The sequence below is a fragment of the Biomphalaria glabrata genome, chromosome 7, assembly GCF_947242115.1.
Source record: "Biomphalaria glabrata chromosome 7, xgBioGlab47.1, whole genome shotgun sequence".
In the NCBI taxonomy this organism is placed as follows: Eukaryota; Metazoa; Mollusca; class Gastropoda; family Planorbidae; genus Biomphalaria; species Biomphalaria glabrata.
The window spans coordinates 30,274,730-30,294,725 of NC_074717.1; the positions used below are offsets into that span (position 1 = coordinate 30,274,730).

General features: G+C 34.1%; 1 protein-coding gene across 2 annotated transcripts; it reads right to left on the reverse strand.

The window, feature by feature from the left end:
- Positions 1 to 579: 579 nt before the first annotated feature.
- LOC106069979 (heat shock factor protein-like) lies at positions 580 to 18,200 on the reverse strand. 2 transcript variants are annotated; one of them, XM_056036032.1, is made up of 15 exons: positions 17,968 to 18,200; positions 15,083 to 15,191; positions 14,846 to 14,970; positions 14,244 to 14,380; positions 14,046 to 14,121; positions 13,031 to 13,180; positions 12,336 to 12,425; positions 10,971 to 11,084; positions 9,782 to 9,844; positions 9,386 to 9,619; positions 8,188 to 8,444; positions 7,415 to 7,508; positions 5,873 to 5,914; positions 5,340 to 5,409; positions 580 to 4,868 (listed from the first exon to the last, which is right to left on the reverse strand). In XM_056036032.1, exons 1-15 carry the CDS (start codon positions 18,073 to 18,075, stop codon positions 4,777 to 4,779), a joined length of 1,761 nt encoding a protein of 586 aa, XP_055892007.1. In that variant the 5' UTR covers positions 18,076 to 18,200; the 3' UTR covers positions 580 to 4,776. The 2 variants fall into 2 exon arrangements, with proteins under 2 accessions (XP_055892007.1, XP_055892008.1); XM_056036033.1 differs by lacking the exon at positions 17,968 to 18,200 and adding an exon at positions 15,983 to 16,365.
- Between the last annotated feature and the right edge of the window lie 1,796 nt (positions 18,201 to 19,996).

Genomic DNA, 19,996 nt, shown 5'->3' on the forward strand with positions numbered 1-19,996 from the left:
GAGCCACTAGCTAGGAAACTACTACAGGATTTTACTACCAAGATGTGCCTATAACACTTTATTTATTCTGCAGACCATGAGCCACTAGCTAGGAAACTACTACAGGATTTGACTACCAAGATGTGCCCATAACACTTTATTTATTCTGCAGACCACGAGCCACTAGCTAGGAAACTACTACAGGATTTGACTACCAAGATGTGCCCATAACACTTTATTTATTCTGCAGACTATGAGCCACTAGCTAGGAAACTACTACAGGATTTGACTACCAAGATGTGCCTATAACACTTTATTTATTCTGCAGACCATGAGCCACTAGCTAGGAAACTACTACAGGATTTTACTACCAAGATGTGCCTATAACACTTTATTTGGTCTGCAGACTATGAGCCACTAGCTAGGAAACTACTACAGGATTTTACTACCAAGATGTGCCTATAACACTTTATTTATTCTGCAGACCATGAGCCACTAGCTAGGAAACTACTACAGGATTTGACTACCAAGATGTGCCTATAACACTTTATTTGGTCTGCAGACCATGAGCCACTAGCTAGGAAACTACTACAGGATTTTACTACCAAGATGTGCCTATAACACTTTATTTATTCTGCAGACTATGAGCCACTAGCTAGGAAACTACTACAGGATTTGACTACCAAGATGTGCCTATAACACTTTATTTGGTCTGCAGACTATGAGCCACTAGCTAGGACCACACTCATTAACAATATGTGCCTATAACATTTGATTTGGTCTGCAGAACATGAGCCACAGGAAAATAGAAACAGTTTCCTGCAGAGTTATTCTGTGAACCTGTCAGATTGGCAATAGATATAAGATTACTTTGCAGTTCCACTAAGTTATGGCACTGAGGCAAACAAGTAAATGCATGATGGTATGTAGGAAATAATGGAAGGATTATTGCATGGCAAGCATATGGAAAGATGTTTTCTGCTTAACAAGAGAGAAAGTGTTTTAACACTCAGATTGAACGTCAGTTGAAAAGCATGCACTGAAGATAAATTTAAATTTGTAGAAATCAAGTTGTGTTTGAAAGTATGTGAACACAGTTTGAACACACAAGTGTCTGAACACAAGCTGCATTCTTAGAGACAATTCTAGCAATGATTTTATTTCTACCAAGCTCTTAAAAAAAAAGAAAGTTCAAAAATAGGTTGATAGTTTTAGCCAACATTGTAGATAGCAAGACTGGTTTTAAACTATACAAACTAATGAACAAATTTCCCCAGTGCTAAATGTTTGGGCAATGAATGATTATAAATCTTGTTTCTAGGAAAAAGAAACAGCCACGGCATATCACTCCTAGACTGTAGGTTTACAAAAGGAAAATAAGTCAGAACAAATGACTGACCAACAAGTGAGGAACAAAAAACACAATAGAAAAGTCAAAGTTGGAAGCAAATGTCAGAGAGAAAAAAAAAACAAGAGTTTTCTAATGGACTGATTTAAGTCGCCAGAGATTTGTTACAGAATGTCATGTTGTCAAATTATAGAATCAAGAAACAAAAGAATACCCCTAAATTCCTTAAGTTATATATATATATAAAGTAAAGCTACCAAATGAAACATGTCAACATAAAGTACTTGATAGGACTGTTTTTAAATTGAATTTGTAATCTAAGTTTACATTGGCTTTCCCCAAATTATCCCAAAACTGATTAGAGCTTTTAAATGTATTACTATTGTAATGAAGTAAGCATATTCATAAAAAATTATTTAGTTTATTAAAAGCCTTTGAAGATAATTGAAATAGAATTTAACCAGCACTATTATATTCTTTCCAAGTATGGAAATTTACTTTTCCTAAACTTTGATAGAATAAAATTTTTTTATTATTTTTTTTTGCATATTCATTTTCTTTTATTGTCTTAGAATACTTGTATTTCAGTCATTCCAATCTTGAAAGACTGATAACATTGTAAATAATAGCATCTCTTTTTATCTATGGATGACTTGCTACCTCTGGTATGTGCTCCAGATTGTCATCAAGATGGTCCTGATTTTAAACCTTGACTGACGCTATTGGGCTAAGACATAATAATTCTCTTTTCCAAACGAACATCTGATCACAGACCTGCCTACCAAAAAAAGTCCAAATGCGTAACGCTGATGGTCAAAATGCGTATTTTGGCACCAGAATACGTAACACTTACGCGATCCACTATTTTGTCATATATATATATATATATATAAAATAAATATTTATTTATTTATTTATTAATATATATATATAATATTAGATCTAGATGTCATGATTAGATCTACAATCTAAATCATCAATACGACAATAGAGATGATATCTAGACTAGATCTATGTCTATATAATGAATATATATACTCTAGATCTGGGCTCAAGAGTGTTACCGATGCCGTGGATCCGCTACAAACGTAGGTCTACCCCAAACTTTTGTAGGCCTACCTTCATCCTTGATCTATTCTATACTAAGACTAAGAATCTAGTCTAGATCTAGACTAGATGGTAGTAGATGTTATCGATCTAGAAAGAGAATCATGACATAACGTAATGTCTAGCTAGATCTATTCCTGTATAACAAGTTATCTAGATTCTAGATCTAGATATCTACAATGTCACTCAATGTGTTTTGAATCGATAGCACTTTGATATTTTTTTTCTATACAAATGAATACGGGAATCAGGGATTCAACATAATTAATTTCTACTAATGAACTTACAAAAAAAAAAAAAAAGTCACTTTGATGTATCAGCTAACTGACGGTACCAACCCGCCACTCCCTCACTCTCTCGTTCTTCATTTCTAGACTAAATCTAATTGCTTTTAAGAGCCAATCAACGTATAGATCTGGACACAATGTCACAATGTGTTACCCCACCCTCCAACAGGACGGCTTAGTGTGACCTCTGTGACCGCTCGTAAGCTAGTAAAGAGAGGGAAAAAAAAGGATACGAAATGCGTAACGCGACGGGTTACATGCATATTTGCGTACTGACGGTCATTTTTGGGAGATTTTGCGTAACGAATACGCATTTTGCGTAACGGTAGGCAGGTCTGTGATAAGTACAAGTCATCTCTTCAGATATATCCGATACAATGGATTACACTCTTAAAACTCTACAATTAAAGCTACAAAATGTTAGAGATTTTGTTTCTTTCACTTAGCCACATGTGTTTCAATAGTTGTTATTTTATTTGTACAAAATTGTTAAAAATTACTTTGCTATTTAAAAACAATAACAATGAGGTAACATATATAGATTAGATCAAATGAACTTATCAACACAATGATCTGTACACAAAACCATAGAAGCAACAAACCGATGTTAAGTCCTTCATAGTCCTGACAATACTGACTATGTATATCATACAGTAACAAGAGAGTTTACTAGCAAGCCAGCAAAGAAAGCTGACATGGCTCAAGCATCAAAATCACAAGAGCAAGAAAAAAAACAACATGAAGGAAAACTCTTTGCTCAAATAATTCATTAGGTTGAGTTGAGGAAATATTTTCACATGTTTTGGAGGGGTCTATATTTGAAATTCAATACGGCCACAAGTTTACTTTGGGTGAAAAACTTTTTGACATAAAGAGAAAACAATGCACGTTCACTTTAATAGGATTTCATAGTATCCTTTCGGGGCACATCATTACAAACATATACTTAAAATAACAACTGACAAAGCAACATATTGCTGTCTAGAAATGTTGCCCATAATTAGTTTTGGGCTCTAATTTAAGTAGACATTTAATAAATAAATGGCAGATTTTAAATTTACCTAAATATACCCCTAACCCCACCCCACCCCATTTCTCTTTTTAAGGTAACTAAACTTATTTGTTTTTAACAAATATTTCTGACTAAAGATTCAGTTTATAGAGTCCAGAGTTTTCCTTGACATAAAAATTAAGTCACTATTTACATACATGGCAAAATGTCCAACAAAGATTCCATATAAACATACAATTTTCTACCAAACTTAATTTCCTTTTTTTTTTTTTAAAAATAGTGTTTCCAAAAGCAATAAAAAGATTTAGAAGAATATTATTATACTTATAAAAAAAAAACAAAGGCTAATTTTGTAAACATAGAAAAACATTTTTTTTTTGTAAAAACATCCTGAAATGTTGAAGGCAGAATTGTTTGTAACAGATGAGTTAGCAGTCACCAAAAGTTAGACTAGGCTCATTCTGTCATCTCTCATTGAATCAAAACATTTTGGGCCTACTATTTAACCAAACTGGACCAAGCTCATGAAACTGAGCTAAAGCATTAGGAAATTCTAAGGAAATGTACACAACTTTCTCCCCCAACACCCAAAATTATGCAAAACTGGTAGATCTTTAATTTAATAGGGCTATTTCTTTTTTAGTCAGTTCTTTGAAATGATGCAGCCCTGCCTAAACTTAAAAGTTAATGTAGAAATACATTTGTTAAAAAAAAAAACAACCATCTGACAGAAAACATCCTGAGTTTTTTTCATTAAAACCTTATCAATTTCATTTCTTCTTGTAACAAAAACAAATATTTTCAACTTTCTTACATAATCTCACAATATTTGTGTGTTCCAATAGCTTCTGCATGAAAATGTAGATTGCCACCCAGTCTCTTGCTCAGCCTAGAAGGGAAGGGCTTGACCTCAGCATTGGAGCTTGGACATACACCAATAAAGCAAAAAGCTTTGCGACATCTTATGATAGAAGCAAGGAACAGAGCAGGGAAGGTTTTCTTCTGAATCCTTCTGAAACAGAGTGCCAGTGACCCCTGCTGTCCTAGTCGATGTCATCAATGTCACCCATTATGTTATCATCAAGAAGCTCTGGAAACAGATCATCTCTCGGGTTATACTCAACCAGCTCAGTGCCTAGATGTCAGTCAAAAGAGAAAGAAAGTTCTCTACATTAACAACACACAAAAATAACAAGAGTTCTTTCATCTCAACTAGATTCTAATGGCCCATAGCTGACAGGATTGGATCTACAAACGAAACATACTTTCCCAGAAATTTTGTGTGTACAGTTGATTACCTCTTTATTACAAAACATATTTTGAATAAGTTTTATAAGGAAAACATTTGTAATGAAGGTTATTATCATACACAGAGAATTTAAGGATATATTTTGTTTCAATATATGAAGACATATTAGAAATGTAGGAGTGAACTAAGAAAGGTCATTCTCAACTACGGGCTATTAGTTGACCAAAACAAAAAGTGTGAAAGTAAGACAGACACCAACAATACATTGAATAGACTTTAATGATTCACAGTGATGAATGAGTTATCTAGGTCAGTAACAAGCTAACAGTTGGTATGGTTAAGTAAAACATTCTTTACCTGTGATATTCCCATTGTCTGATGTGCTGGCTTCATCTCTGTCATTACTTGCTTTCAGGTCATCAAAGTCCTAGTGAAAAAACAACTAATTACAGTAAACAAAACATCTAGGAGTGATTAGTGAGCTAACCTTCCAGACTAGAGTAAATAAAAAAAAACTATATACATATATATATAAAATATACAATTTTACAATTTACTTTATTATTATAGCTTTTATATAGTGCTACTTTCATGCTTATAGCATGCTCAGAGCGCTTTTGGTCCAATCTCATTTGTGGACCAGTTGGGGGGGGGGGGTATCTAGGAGTTGGTTTTCAGTGCTGCCTTTAAGCGCTCACTAAACACAACTCTGTCGGGTGTCGAACCTTGAGCCCCCTTCTAGGTAGCCAAGCCAAGTTCAAGCGCACTAAGGCTCTTGACCACGCTTCCCACTTTACACAACTTTTACAAATAAAAGCAACTAAAGACAACTCACACTATGGTTAAAAGGCTTAAATCCTAAACAAGATCATTTACTATTTAATTCTTACCTTCTCTGAATTAAGGGGCCATGGGTTAGATGACTCAAACAACTGGAAAGTAGAAACAAATGTTAGACCAGGAATCGAACTGACACAAAACATTACAGCAGACAATAAAAGACACCAATACATTTTGTGTTCAATCAAGTCAACTATTTTCAATAGGACAGAAACACTTGTAACACAAAAGACTAGCCTCAAGTGTGAATAAAAGTTTGCTTTCAAATAATAGGACATGAATGCCACTAGATCAAACATAGGACTGGGGGAAAAAAACACCTTACTGACCTATGAAGCATTATCTGCCTATTAAGCAGCTATCTGCCTATTAAGCCGACCTGCTTCAATCAATGTTTTAAAGTGACTATTTGTAACATTCTTGCTGTAAGTAAGTAAAAGTAAAGTTTCCACTGTCAGACCTTGCAATCTATGGAGCAGATGATGCAAATGTCATCTGTTTCTTTGGCCCATGATTAATGAGGGTGTTGTGACCAGCACAATGACCAACCACCTTTACTTTCCTCCCAAATAATGACATTAATAAAACTTAATATGTTTAGAAAAAAAAACTGAAAGGGATATCTAATTAAATCACAATTATTGTTATCGCTGTACAAAAACTATTATGAAAAGGCTAAAAAATTTTTTTGTTTATGCGGGGTCTAGGCCATCCAAATTTATCAAAAGATATTGTTACACTCCAGTGTGTAAACTAAGGGAGAGAGATCAGGCTGTTTATGTGTATAATCTCACACTTGACAAAGCACAGTCAAATGACCAGAGTAAGGTCAACTGTAATTAATATCAGGTCACATCACAAAATGATAGTCAGAAAAACAGTTATTTGCATATACATAAGTGAAGTTCAAGGTAAACGCCAGGAGAGTATGATATGATGATAGAGGGTCTAGAATTTTCTTGATATGCTAATATTTAAGGAGCTTGGAGTTCAAAAACGTTTGTTGGGCGCTAGTAATTGTACACGGTTGTTTAGTCTTCGAGATCATTATATTGAGCAGGCTGTGAGTTTTTACATCCCCTGGCAACAATCCAAAAAAGTATAAATGGAAAAATGGTTTAAGTGCTGGGACAAGTCCCAAAAAACCTGCAGTCTGGGAGCACATGAGGTGCCCTGACTGCACTTCCCCGTGGTGGAGGCTTTCCAGGTTGGAGCAAGCTATTATAGTACAGTGCAGAACAGGCCACTGTCCTGTTGGCTCATATTTCTCATGGCTATGGCCAAACTTTGACTCAATGTGCCTGCTGTTGGGAAGAGGAGGAAACCATGTCCTTTTGACTACCTCAGAGTTGCTATGTCCATCTTGACAGGTCTGGGAAACCACAAATTCTCAACCTGTATGGTGACTGTATACACTACACAAGACAACAGGGTTTTCTGTCCAGGGCTTTTGCAAGAGAGGATTTGACCTTGTCTCTGAGATGGAGTTTAAAAGCGTTGTTCCTAGAGATGTTCTTTGATTTTAAGGGTTGTCGAGCTAACCCTAACCTTCTCTATCCACAAAATGTAAAAAACAAAAATGTTGGTCTGACCTCCATTAGAAATGTTGGGTCAACTTTATACTGGTCTTGAAGAATTCCCTTAAGTCCATCTAGGTCTGAAGACAACAAGTCCAGTTGATCAGAGCTAATTAAAAAAAAATATTTCAGTCAAACTAAAGAAAAATGTCTTAGGGTTACATAAAAGAATCATAATAAAATGTCAATAATAAAATTCCAGTGGGATATTCTGCTAAGGACAGCTGCAGACTGGAAAGAGTGGAGGGATTTGATTACATAAACCATGGCAGTATGGCGAAAGTCAAGGGACAAATGCAATGAGAATCTTGTCTATGTCATGAGTTGAGCTCATATCTTACCTTTGCCTACAATGGAAGAATTGCTGACTAAGCAACTATATCCCTCTTCCCAAACATAATCAGAAACTGAAGGCTCACAATATTTTCTAAGTGAATACATTTATTAAAGTGAAACTGCTACACCAGCTCCCAATGAAATGTAGAAAAAGAAAAGAAAAGAAAGAAGGGTAAGACTTTGTTCTGTACATTTGAAGCTCGGATTGAGTACAGCAGTTTGACTTGTCTTTATACAAATTTAGAACAGTTTCAGTTTCTGATTTTGCTTGTAAACACTTAAAGATTAGACTTCAGAAGGCCCCAATGACAAACCTGCCCAAAATTGTAATTCACAATAGTTTACTTACAAACATGGTTAAACAAAAAGACCACAGCAATCTCCGAGTGTGGAAGCAACAAGTTAATTAATAAATTTTAAAAGAGGAGAAAAAAATGGATGATTTTTCTAACCTGATGGTAAAATCATCATTATCTTTGGATGAGGCAACAGGTAAGTTGGCCACAGAGCCTGCAGATTCCCCAATGTTTTGATCAGTCTGGGTGTTACTATTCAGGTCAGAATTAGTCATGACTAAATTGTTAAGAGATGAGGTCTGACTTTGAGACATTGGACTTTGAGACATTGGCTTCTTGACACTATTTTCACTAATCAAAACATTCATTTTTTTGGTATTTGTAGCGGGGAGAGTTACTAATTTTCTCTTCCTCTGAAAAAAAGAAAAAGTAATTTACACAATTGTGAACTAATTAATTTTAACTCCTATTAACAGATTTAACGTGCTTAAATTTCATGGTGTCTACATAATAAAATGTCAACTAAAAAAGACTGAGTTTTCAAATTATCGACCATATGTTACCCAAGACCTGAGCAACAATATGAATGTTTAAAAAAAAAGGTCAAATAACAGTAAAATAGAGTTTAAATAAAAAAGTTACGGAGCCCACAGGGAAAGAGAAAAGCAGGAAGACCAAACATGAAGGAGATCAACAAGAAACAAAGATGGCAGGACATGGACCCAACAGATGGGACGTATTGCTGTGACCCTATGCTCCACTAGAGAGTTCAAATGATTAAGTCCACCAAACAAGACAATTTCACAGTTACTAGTGATATAAGAGCGAAATTTATTTGTATCTACTCAACACTTAAAGTCTAACAAACCACATTAGCTGCCCATCTTTGTAGTCTTTGCAATTTCAAATCCCAAGTTGGTAGATATCTATGTTATGAATAAGAAATAATTCCCGTTTTAAATATTTATTTTTTCTAGGACAAACTAAACTAAAAAATAAATAAATAAAACACAAGTCTTCCAAGGATTGTATTGTGATCATATTAAAGACACAATAGCAAGTGCACTGAATAAGGTTGAAAAAAATTAATTCATTAATGTTGAATAGGACACACCCTGCAATGTTGCAAGGAAGGCACTTTATTGGAATCCGACAGGAAAGAGGAAAGTTGGCAGACCCAAGCAAACCTGGAAGAGGTCAACCATTAGTGAAGCTGGAATGACATGGGAGCAGGTGAAGGAAGCTGCTCAGAATAAGTTCAGTGGAGAGGTGTGGTTGCAGCCCCATGCTCCCCTGGGAGTGCACAGGAATAAGTCAATGTTTAATTAAATGTTAGTCTGTGCTTTCACTTTACCTTCTGAGAGCCTGTAAGAGTATTAGACAAGGTAGATATAGACGAGGCAGTGTTGACCCCTGAGCTGGATGGCACATTTAGCCCATAGGTTAGAGCATCCTCCAGTGACGGGGCAGCCTCTATTTTTGTTGACACGTATGTAGGATCAAATGCTGTCAGAGTGACTCTCGGCATGTTGGGAATCTGAGGCAGGACAGAAATGTTTCGCACCGGTACTTGAGGAGTGGCAATCACCTGATAAAATACAATAAAAGAAAATTTAAAACATTCATTCATATTTCTCCATTAAGCCTAGGCATCCAAAACTTGAGAAAATTGTAACAATTATTATGTAACACATTTATTTCAATCTTCTATACAATACACACAATTATTTCCACCTAAATTAATGCTTACTTCATTTGATTTAAGAATAGATTGCAGCAGATCATCAGATTCTTGATGGTTCCCAGGATCAGCCTGATCATAAAAAAGTTGGAAGTTAAAAGTATGGAAAAAATATAATATTTCTGACATTGTTCATAAATTAACATTAGATTTAAAAGTGGTAGAGTAAGAGACTTGGCACATTAAAGTCTAGATGGGATTCTAGAATTCATACTTTAAAAGATGATGTTCCTGAGTCAGTTCAACTAAGGTTTAATGGAAACATGACATTTGATAAGGAAAAGCAAGATGGTGTGCTGGCCACATGACATCTTTGCAAACATTTATCAGAAAACAAATGAACTTTTCTTCATCAGACTTATAAATATTTAGATCTCTAAAGAAAATAAAAGATTTTCAAATAACTTTTAATTAATTCATACCAAGCAAATATTATGTCACATAAATCACAGATGGTCTAACAGGGACAGAAGAATTAGCTGACTTGGTGACATGCAAATCAATGTCAAAAAAACAATTACGACCAATAGCCAACAGGGCTTTAAAAGGGACATCAGTATTGGAGGCGAAAATCTGAAGTGTCAATAGTTTTAAATACCTTGGGGCTCAGAACCAAGCCTGAACTACTGGAAAAAATCCTCAGTCCACAGCAGCACTTACAAAACTAAAAAAAATCTGGAAAGACAAAGGCATAACCCTCAACACTAAAATCAGGACTGATGTGCTCCCTGGTCACAGCCAGATTCTTACATGCTTGTGAATCTTGGACGCTGGCTGCAGAACTAGAGAGGGGGATCCTAGCAATAGAACTGAGATGCTACAGAAAGATCCTAGGTATCACTTAAAAAGACCCCATCACAAATGAGATTAGAAACAGGATTAATACAGAAATAGGACACAACGATAATCTGCTAACTATGGTCTAAAAATGCAAACTTAAACTCTATGGCCATATCACAAGGTCCCCATAACCAGAAAGACCTTCCATCAGGGAACAATATCAGGAAAAAGACAGAGCAAGTGATGGGAAGACAACAATAAGGAATGGACAGGCCTGTCATTAAAAGTGATTCTATCCAAGGTAAAAGAAAGGAATGGAGAAAGACAAACAGATCTTGTGTGGTGCCCCAAAAGACTAAAGGATAGGTGAAAACATACAAAAATAGCATCAGACACTACAAAAGAGAGGAATATTTACCATAGGGATATTTTCAGCAGGAATAAGAAAATTCTGTACATTGTCTGTTAGCTCATGAATGATTGGTCCACTGTTAGTAGGGACTGTTGGGATGATGTAATCATCTACTTTGGGCTGAAAGACAATAAAAAAAACACAAAAGAATTTACAGGAGGATATTACATTGTTTTTTCTTAGTTTAAGAAAATGAAACTTAACATGAAAAAAAAAATGATGTGTGAAAAATAACACTTTTATTAAAAATATTGAAAAAAAAAAAAAAAACAAAAAAAAACAAAGCTTATACAAAGTGTAGTTGTATCAATTAGTTTGGATCAGTCATGTCAGTATGTTTGTAATAGATCTAGACCAACAATCTGTGCCATTAAAATATTTTACCAATTATGGTTTTTGTTTAGCGCTATTACATGCTTTTAGCTTTCTGAATACACTATGATCCTATCACTTTCTGAATACACTATGATCCTATCACTTTCTGAATACACTATGATCCTATCACTGATCTGGTCCAGTTAGGAAAATGAGAGGGAAGGTGAAGAGGAAGAAAGGGATATCTGGGTGGATTTTACCTTAATCATTTTTAAAAGCATTTATACAAAATATATTAAAAATTTTAAATGTGGAATGACCAGAATTTGAACTCATGACACAAGCCTCCTCAAGCTGACATTCTAACCACTTTGCTAGTGAGGTGTGTATAAAAATAGAAGATTGTATATGTATAGTTATGTATTGTTTAATTCAAACTTACTTTAAAGCAGCGACCTATAAAGGGCACTAATTCAGCTTATATCACCTCAGTCAAGTATAATTTCTTTCCCTTGTTTGAGGTACCAAACAAAATAGTTAATTACCAATAGTTAATTAAGTAGGAGGCGTGGTGGCTGAGCGGTAAAGTGCTTGGCTTCTGAACCAGGGGTTCCGGATTCAAACCCTGGTGAAGACTGGTATTTTTAATTTTGGGATCTTTGGGCACATCTGAGTCCACCCAAATCTAATGGGTACCTGGGGAAAAGTAAAGGCGGTTGGTCGTTGTGCTGGCCACATGACACCCTCGTTAACCCTAAGCCACAGAATCAGATGACCTTTACATAATCTGCCCTATAGACCACAAGGTCTAAAAGGGAACTTTACTTTTTTTTTTTTAATTAAGTAATTTTTTAAAATGATTTTTGTGTTGTCAGGTAAAAGAAATAATTGTGCTAAATTTCAGCTTGATCCAAGATTGGGTGTCGGAGAAATAATGTGTACAAACTTTTTTACCAGACACAGACAGAGTCAGTTGATATAAGCTTGGAGAAAAGTAAAGCTTTGTAAAAAGAAAGTGTCCTTACTAATTGAAATCAAAGTAGAAAGTGTACTTACAGACTCAATAGTGTAGTGATCATCTTCAAACCCTTCCACAATATCCACTGACTGTGAGGGGGATACATCACCAGCAATGATAGGTGTAGACTGTAGAAACAAAAAAAATAAAGAGAACTGTTTTCTTATTAAGCCTCTGCTACATTACTTCTTAACAAACAAAAGCTTGTCCACAAAAGCATTATACACTAGTGTAGTGTGCCCCAATCTTTGTCCTGAACGGAACACTTCGCACATTCCGAGAATTTAGCGGAACACTTTGCTTATTTTTTTTAGAGAGAATAATTCACATTGACCTCCTAGTTAATAATTCCAGTAGTTCGTGGAACACCTATTAAGGTCTCATGGAACACTGGGGCTCTGCAGAACACAGTTTGGGAAACAACTGCACTAGTGAATTGGTTAATTCAAAGTTCGTTGGCAGCTTTTTAATCAAGGAGGACAATATGTAAAAAAATTAAAAGTCACAGTGAAGTTTTGTTTTAATAACTCTGTAAATTGACTTCATAGATAGTTGCAATAAGAAGCATGCATAAAGAGGCCATTTAAGTTTAAACAAATCGACTTGTATCTTCTGCAGAAAAATGAGTTCTCCCACCTATCTATTACTGGTCAAGAAATAAAAATAAACTATTTTTTTTATTGCTGACTTCTTATAATTTTGATTAAATACAAACAAGTTTTAAATTATTCACCACTTCATTTTTAACAACAGCCTCTTGTGCATTATTGGTATTTTGGCGAGACATCTGACTGACATCACTGATGGCCAGGGGCACACGTCTGATGGGAATAGTGAGTCCAGTCCTATTGGAGCTGACAAGAGACACCAGGAACTGAATGAGCTGTGTACATAAGAAACAAAGCAGTAGTGAGATGAACATTCCTAAAGCCAAGAATACATTGAACTCTTTAGACATCAATACATCTATTTCTCATTCTAGTCAATGTTTTCTCAAAGGTAAAGATGTTTATTCAAAGTAGAAAAATACACTTAAGGTTACACTATATATAATAATATTGAAGAGGATGGATCATGTAATGGAATGATGGATCATGTAATGGAATGATGGATCATGTAATGGAAGGATGGATCATGTAATGGAGTGATGGATCATGTAATGGAAGGATGGATCATATAATGGAATGATGGATCATGTAATGGAAGGATGGATCATGTAATGGAAGGATGGATCATGTAATGGAAGGATGGATCATGTAATGGAAGGATGGATCATGTAATGGAATGATGGATCATGTAATGGAATGATGGATCATGTAATGGAAGGATGGATCATGTAATGGAAGGATGGATCATGTAATGGAATGATGGATCATGTAATGGAAGGATGGATCATGTAATGGAAGGATGGATCATGTAATGGAAGGATGGATCATGTAATGGAGTGAGGTTCCTGAACTAGGAGAAAAAATATTCACACAATCACAGTGAATAACTTGATTATGGACATTAACATGATCTAAGACCCTCAATGAGCAACACTCATACCTCAAATCATGTCTGTTCGCATATAAAAAAATAAATAAAGTATTGGCCATTCAGATTCAAACTTTTTTTTTATTGTAACTCAATTTCACAAGCATAATATGCAATAATGGGAAATGGGGAACAGCAGAAATGTATATGAAAATGATTTAAAAACAAACTATTTATTGGAAAGAATGAAATAATAAACAAGAGTAGCCAACCTTGTTCACAATTTGCTGTTGTTTATGATGCTTTTGTCTCAGCATTGCTACTTCCCTCCACAACAGTTTGTTCTCCCTTAAAAAACAACAACATAAAACTATGGAATAAAAGAATGATCTAAATAAAATGAATTCTTACAGGGCAGCAAAGACACAAAAAAAATATATTGCGAAAATATTGCAAATGTTACTTCTCACCTCTTGATGTATTCCAAATTTTGGTCCATAGAATCCTGTTTGACCTTGACCTGTTTCATTTCTGCTAGCACCCGTGTAAGTTCATCTGTTTTTGTAGGAGTCAATGCATCTGTTGTGCGTATCATTGTAGTTGAGACCTTGAAATATTTGCCACAGTTCAGTGAGTACATTATAAATAAATAAAAGAACAGGTGATGAATCCATTTTATACATACAACTATTTATCACCTTATCACCTAAATGTTTTGTTAGATTTTGAAATGATACTAATAGATATTAGATTTCTGTTTAGAAATATTTCAAATAAAGGGAAAAAAAAAGGATTTTAAATTATTTAATAGCTCATTAGTTGAAGCCTGCTAGAAATTTTAAGAAAAGACTAAGTAAACATTTCAGCACAATTATTTACTGAAAACCCTTACAAAATGGTTAAAGTGATCAAGAACAAAGAAGAAGGTTAAAGTGATTGTAATATGATAATAACTAATTGCTATGTAAAAAAATATTTAATATATATATTAAATCAGATGCAGAAATTAAATTGAATTAAAAAAAAATTAAATGTAAAAACTTGTCTAAAACTAAAAATGAACTTATGCTACCTTTCTTTTGATAAACTGCAACATGTCTCTCTCGCCTCTTTGAAAAAACTGATGTTGAAACTGTAGGTCATCCTTCTCAATTTTAAGACCTCCCTGATCTACATGGGTCACTTTTCTAAAACCATCTGGAATGGGAATCCATTAGAAGAAATTCTTATCAGTACAATGTTAGAATGAAGTAACAAGTAACAGAACAAAAAATAATACAGTTAGTTCTATATTCACATTTTTACTTACACATATTAAGCTGTCGAACAAAGCTTGCAATATTATTGTGCTTGAAATAAAGTGGAAGAATTTCTCTAGAAAACCTCTGCTGGTCAAAGACATGAAAGCTGGTCCCACTCTGAAATCGTAAGAAAATATTCATGTTAAACAGCAAATATAGCAAGTATAGGTCTAGATTAATATACCTACTAGAAATAGATGAATAATGTAGATCTACGTTTAATTATCTATACTGTACTAGATTTAAATCATAGATCTAGTCAGTGTGGAATGGGTGTCAAAATCGTCCTTTCGCATTATCATACCATCCAGCCCACAAAGTGACTGCCATACAATGTACATCTATAGTTATCTGCACTCAAAATAATTACATTTTTGAAAATGCATCCTAAACTGAATGGAAGCATGCAAACGTGTGTTTAGATAGGCCCAATTGAACATATTGTACTTCTACAGAAAGAAAGACTTTAGACACTAAAGAAAATCTCAATTGGTAACAAACAATTGTACAGTTGCAATATTAAATAGTTTGAAAAGAATACTTTATTAAATGATTTTGAAATGATTAAAATATAATTAAATGATAAAGAATTTATTTAAAAATAAGGAAACATGAAAGTCCTTGCAATACAATAATTTATTAAAGATAAAAAGGTCCCTTATCAACAAACTTTATCATCAACCTTAAACATGAAACCTTGCAAGTGTTCTTGTGTCAAGATGCTTTTCAACCTATTCTATAAACATTTCAACAAGCTGAAACTTCTTTCAAAAGTTACCTATGTAAGGACTACCTCAAAAGCCAAACTGATGATTACAAAACACACCACTGTCAATGAATTCTACATCTTTAAAATTTTGCAACAACCATTTGGACCGATATTACAAGACAATTTACTTTGCTCTCACCTATATTGACATAATAGTCATCGTCCTGTTCACATGCTTCTCCTTCACACATTTCTCTTCCATAACAGCGTAGTAAAATTTATAGCGGGGACATTCCTGGGATCTTGCAACGAACCAACCCCCATAATATAATGCACATTTAACTGGACATGTTATATTGAGTCTTTTTTGGTAACAGTGGATAAAAGGATTACTGTATACAATAGTAACCCCATTATCAAATGTAAATTTTAACTAATTTTAAGCTCAGCATCTCATTATAAATTGACCCGAATATGTTCAAATTAATGCAGGTTGAGTTTTTGAGTTTAGGCACATCAGCACAATTTAGGCCAGCATGTCGTACCCCAAATTAATGCATTTTTTACAGGACTATACTATATATAATACTACAAATCTTATTTTGTTTATTAAAATCACCTAGTGTATATTGAGCATTGCAAATCACCAGTAGAAAAGTTCTTTTATGAAAGGTAAAAGAATGCCAATCACAATAAAGTGTACTTATTTTCAATCAAGGTGGGCCATTCTGCAACCCTGTTATAGCTAGTCAACCCCTGGATCTAATAATATAGCTGAACTAGATTTAAATAATATAACATGGAATATAATTTAATTTATATTTACATAAAAGCACTAGAAATAGCAAATTTTAATACTATTTTGATCTTGATAAGTAGATTAGATCTCTAACTTTGTAGATAAATTAAATTGATTTGGATTCTTGATGTCTGGATCAATATTAGTTCTAGATGTACTAGAATGTCAACAGATCTATCTACTGTGTCTCTCTAGCCACAATATTATTCTTAAGTAATGTCTATAGCTCTTTATATGACTCATGTTACCTTAATATAACAAATGACTTGTAAACTTACTTACACTTCTAGACTTAGACCCTACCGAACTGGTTTAATAAATGAACCAAGTACAAAGTAATATTGATTTTCTATTTTATGTTATACTAAACATTTTATAAATACATGAAAAGATTAAAATATGTGCTTGATTAAATTAAAAACAATTTGAAATGATTTACAATGACATGACTTTTTTTTAAAGTAAGGACTTTTTTTTTACAGTTCACATTTTTACTAGAATAAAATGCAATATATACTTATAAGTTTGATTGTAACCTCAGAGGATGCAAACTCTTATTCGGTCAAAGTATGTCTACAAATCATTGACATGGTCATGAATAATAACACTGTTTTATAGTAAAAAATAAAGACAAAAAATAATGTTCAAGACAAGAACAAGATTATAAATAATGTTAAATGGCATTGTATTCTGTTTTGTTGATATACTGCCCAAAAATTAGAGGACAGAATGGCCTTAGCCTTATGCCTTAATACATAATAACAATTTACAATACAAAAATTTACAAAATTGTTTCATGAAAATGATTCAACATTTAACTTTCCTAGGCTAGACCCAATCTATTAAATTTTAAATCTGTATCTAAATAGCTTTTCGGTGTACTGAGTACTGGTATCCCATAATTATAATGGCTACATTACTACATGGACATGGTGCACCTATCAAGCCAAAACTAAACAATAAATTAAAAATTCTATAAAAGAATAAAATATATAAAAGGATTAAGGGCAGTTATAAAAATAAAGTCACTTTTAACCATTATGCCTCAATATAAGCTAGGGGTAAACATGCCAGGTCAGATGTACTTTAAGCAAGGGAAATAAACAGTGTGATGCAATAAAATGATAATTGGCAGGATGTGACCATGGCCTTGGGCAGTAGGACTACTTATCTAAATTAGTAAACATCATTAAACCAAACAAGTCTTCATTGCGCTAGATCTATTATTTAAATATAAAACAAAACTGAAACAAAATGCATTAAAGTTATTAATTAAATTTCTAGATCAAGAGCTATACTGGAAACTTGCGATTTGTTATGCCGGGCGGGTGAAGCCCCAGCTGATTTTATGATATTTTATCAAAATCGGGAAAACTTATTCTCACCGAGTCCCACTGAATTAATTCGTCTGTTGATGGATCCTCAACAAGTGTCCATAATTTGATTAAAAAAGCAGGTACATTTCCTGCTGTATTTTCGACGGCAGCATACATTTCACGAAACAAATGTGTTTGCTAAGTGTCAATTAGAAGAAAAACATGAATGTTATTTTGTTTTTCCAAGTTACAATGAGCAAATATTCGTTCAGGAAATAAGAATACGAATCTGGGTCATGCGCATGCGTAGATGTGAAAATCTTAAAAAAGTGTACCACATTCCGTAAATATAAAAGTAAACGTATGAATTACAAACGGTACTATAAACACAATACAATAATTAACCCCCTAAACGCCAACAAATAAATTAGATCTAAAAAATATTGTTTTAAAATCTTAAACAAAATTTTGTCTACAGAAATATTTAATTTCAATATGGCAGCTTAACAATTGAAGCTTATAAATGGACGAGAATGAAATCCCCCATGTTAATCCCTCTTGAAAAAAAAATGTCACTTTGAAATAAGCTTCGTAAAATTAACACCTACCCCGCTGCTTATCAACCCCTTCAGACACACTTAAATCCACTTCAAACGCAGAGGCAGGCGATGGGCCAGCTGAGAGGGTCAGATCAACGGTTGTGTAATAAACAGGCACCTTAGTTATCATCATGGGCGTAGCCAGGATTTTTGTCGGGGGGAGGGGGTTGAAGGTTTGGCGTTTTCTTCCCCCCAAATATATATATATGTATGTATGTGTTTGTTTGTATGTGTACAAAATCAATATTTATTACATTCTGACCTTCATTCTTTCTGAAGACGTTTATTGTGCCTCAGAATATGTTCTTCCTAAAGTTAGTGAAAAAATTGTAGACTCCCCGCCCTTGCCAGCAAGCACTTTCCGGTATTGAAAGCCAACAAAATGGATATTCTGAGGTAGGCTATCTGCAGTGCATTATCCTGCTATTAAAAAGTTTTATTTCAAAAACCTAATGTGCTATTCTTACTGACTTAGACTTAGGCTTACTGACTTAGACCCTCGGATCCCTTCGGCGCATTTGGCGGCACGCTGTTTCCACAAAAATCTGTCACTGGCAATGTCTGAAGCCTCTTCCAACCTGCTCTTAGGACCTCCATGAAAGTGTGGCGACAAGTTGTATTAGGATGTCATCGTAACTCTAATTATGCGTAATCAGGGGCGGACTGGGTATCAAAATCGGCCCGGGCATTACCATATAAACCGGCCCACAAATGTCATGTCATATATTTTCGGTGTGTGTGGGGGATTTTAAACCTTTCCGCAATTTATATATATATATATATATATATATATATATATATATATATATATATATATATATATATATATATATATGTATATATATATATATATATATATATATATATATATATATATATGTCTATCTTATCTTCTTATCTTATCTTATATAATACAGACGTTACTTCAAAAAAAGAAGATGATTACGTCCTACGCGTCATGCATTTAGTCATGCATATTAACAAACTACTTAAATTCTGCCGAGTCACTGATTTTCCTAGCTAGCTCAGGCAACCCATTCCATGCTCTAATAGCACTAGGGAAGAAGGAGTATTTGTACAAATTTGTCTTAGCATATGGGACGAGGAATGTGCCTTTATCTTTGTGTCTTTCAGAGTATTTTATTAAATTTTGTTTTTTGTATTTGAAGATTAGTGTTCAGTGTTTTATGTACAGTAATAAATCTTCATTACATTCTGATCTTTCATTCATTTAATCGTTTTTTTCTACCCTTGAATTGTCTCTTTCTATAATTAGTGAAAGGCAGTATACACCGCCAAGGGACAGCTAGGGAGTCTGGGGGAGCGCTGTAAGCTCCCCCAGTAGGGTCCGGGGCGAAGCCCCGGATCCAAGCATTATTTTCGTTTTTTTAAGCTTTAAAAAATGCATATTTTGAGGTATCCACAGTGCAATTAGCCTGCTACTCTTCCGCTAAAAAAATCAAAAACTAAATCTTCTATTCAGTGGAGTCCAGCGACTG

Bases quoted from the DNA above. Each gene is read 5' to 3' on its own strand.
- LOC106069979 (XM_056036032.1), bottom strand. From the start codon at position 18,075: ATGTATGCTGCCGTCGAAAATACAGCAGGAAATGTACCTGCTTTTTTA. The intron at 9,620-9,781 runs GTAAGCATTAAT...GTATTTTATCAG, and splicing joins CTATTCTTAAATCAAATGAA to GTGATTGCCACTCCTCAAGT. The intron at 8,445-9,385 runs GTAAAGTGAAAG...TCTTTTTTTCAG, and splicing joins CTCTTACAGGCTCTCAGAAG to AGGAAGAGAAAATTAGTAAC.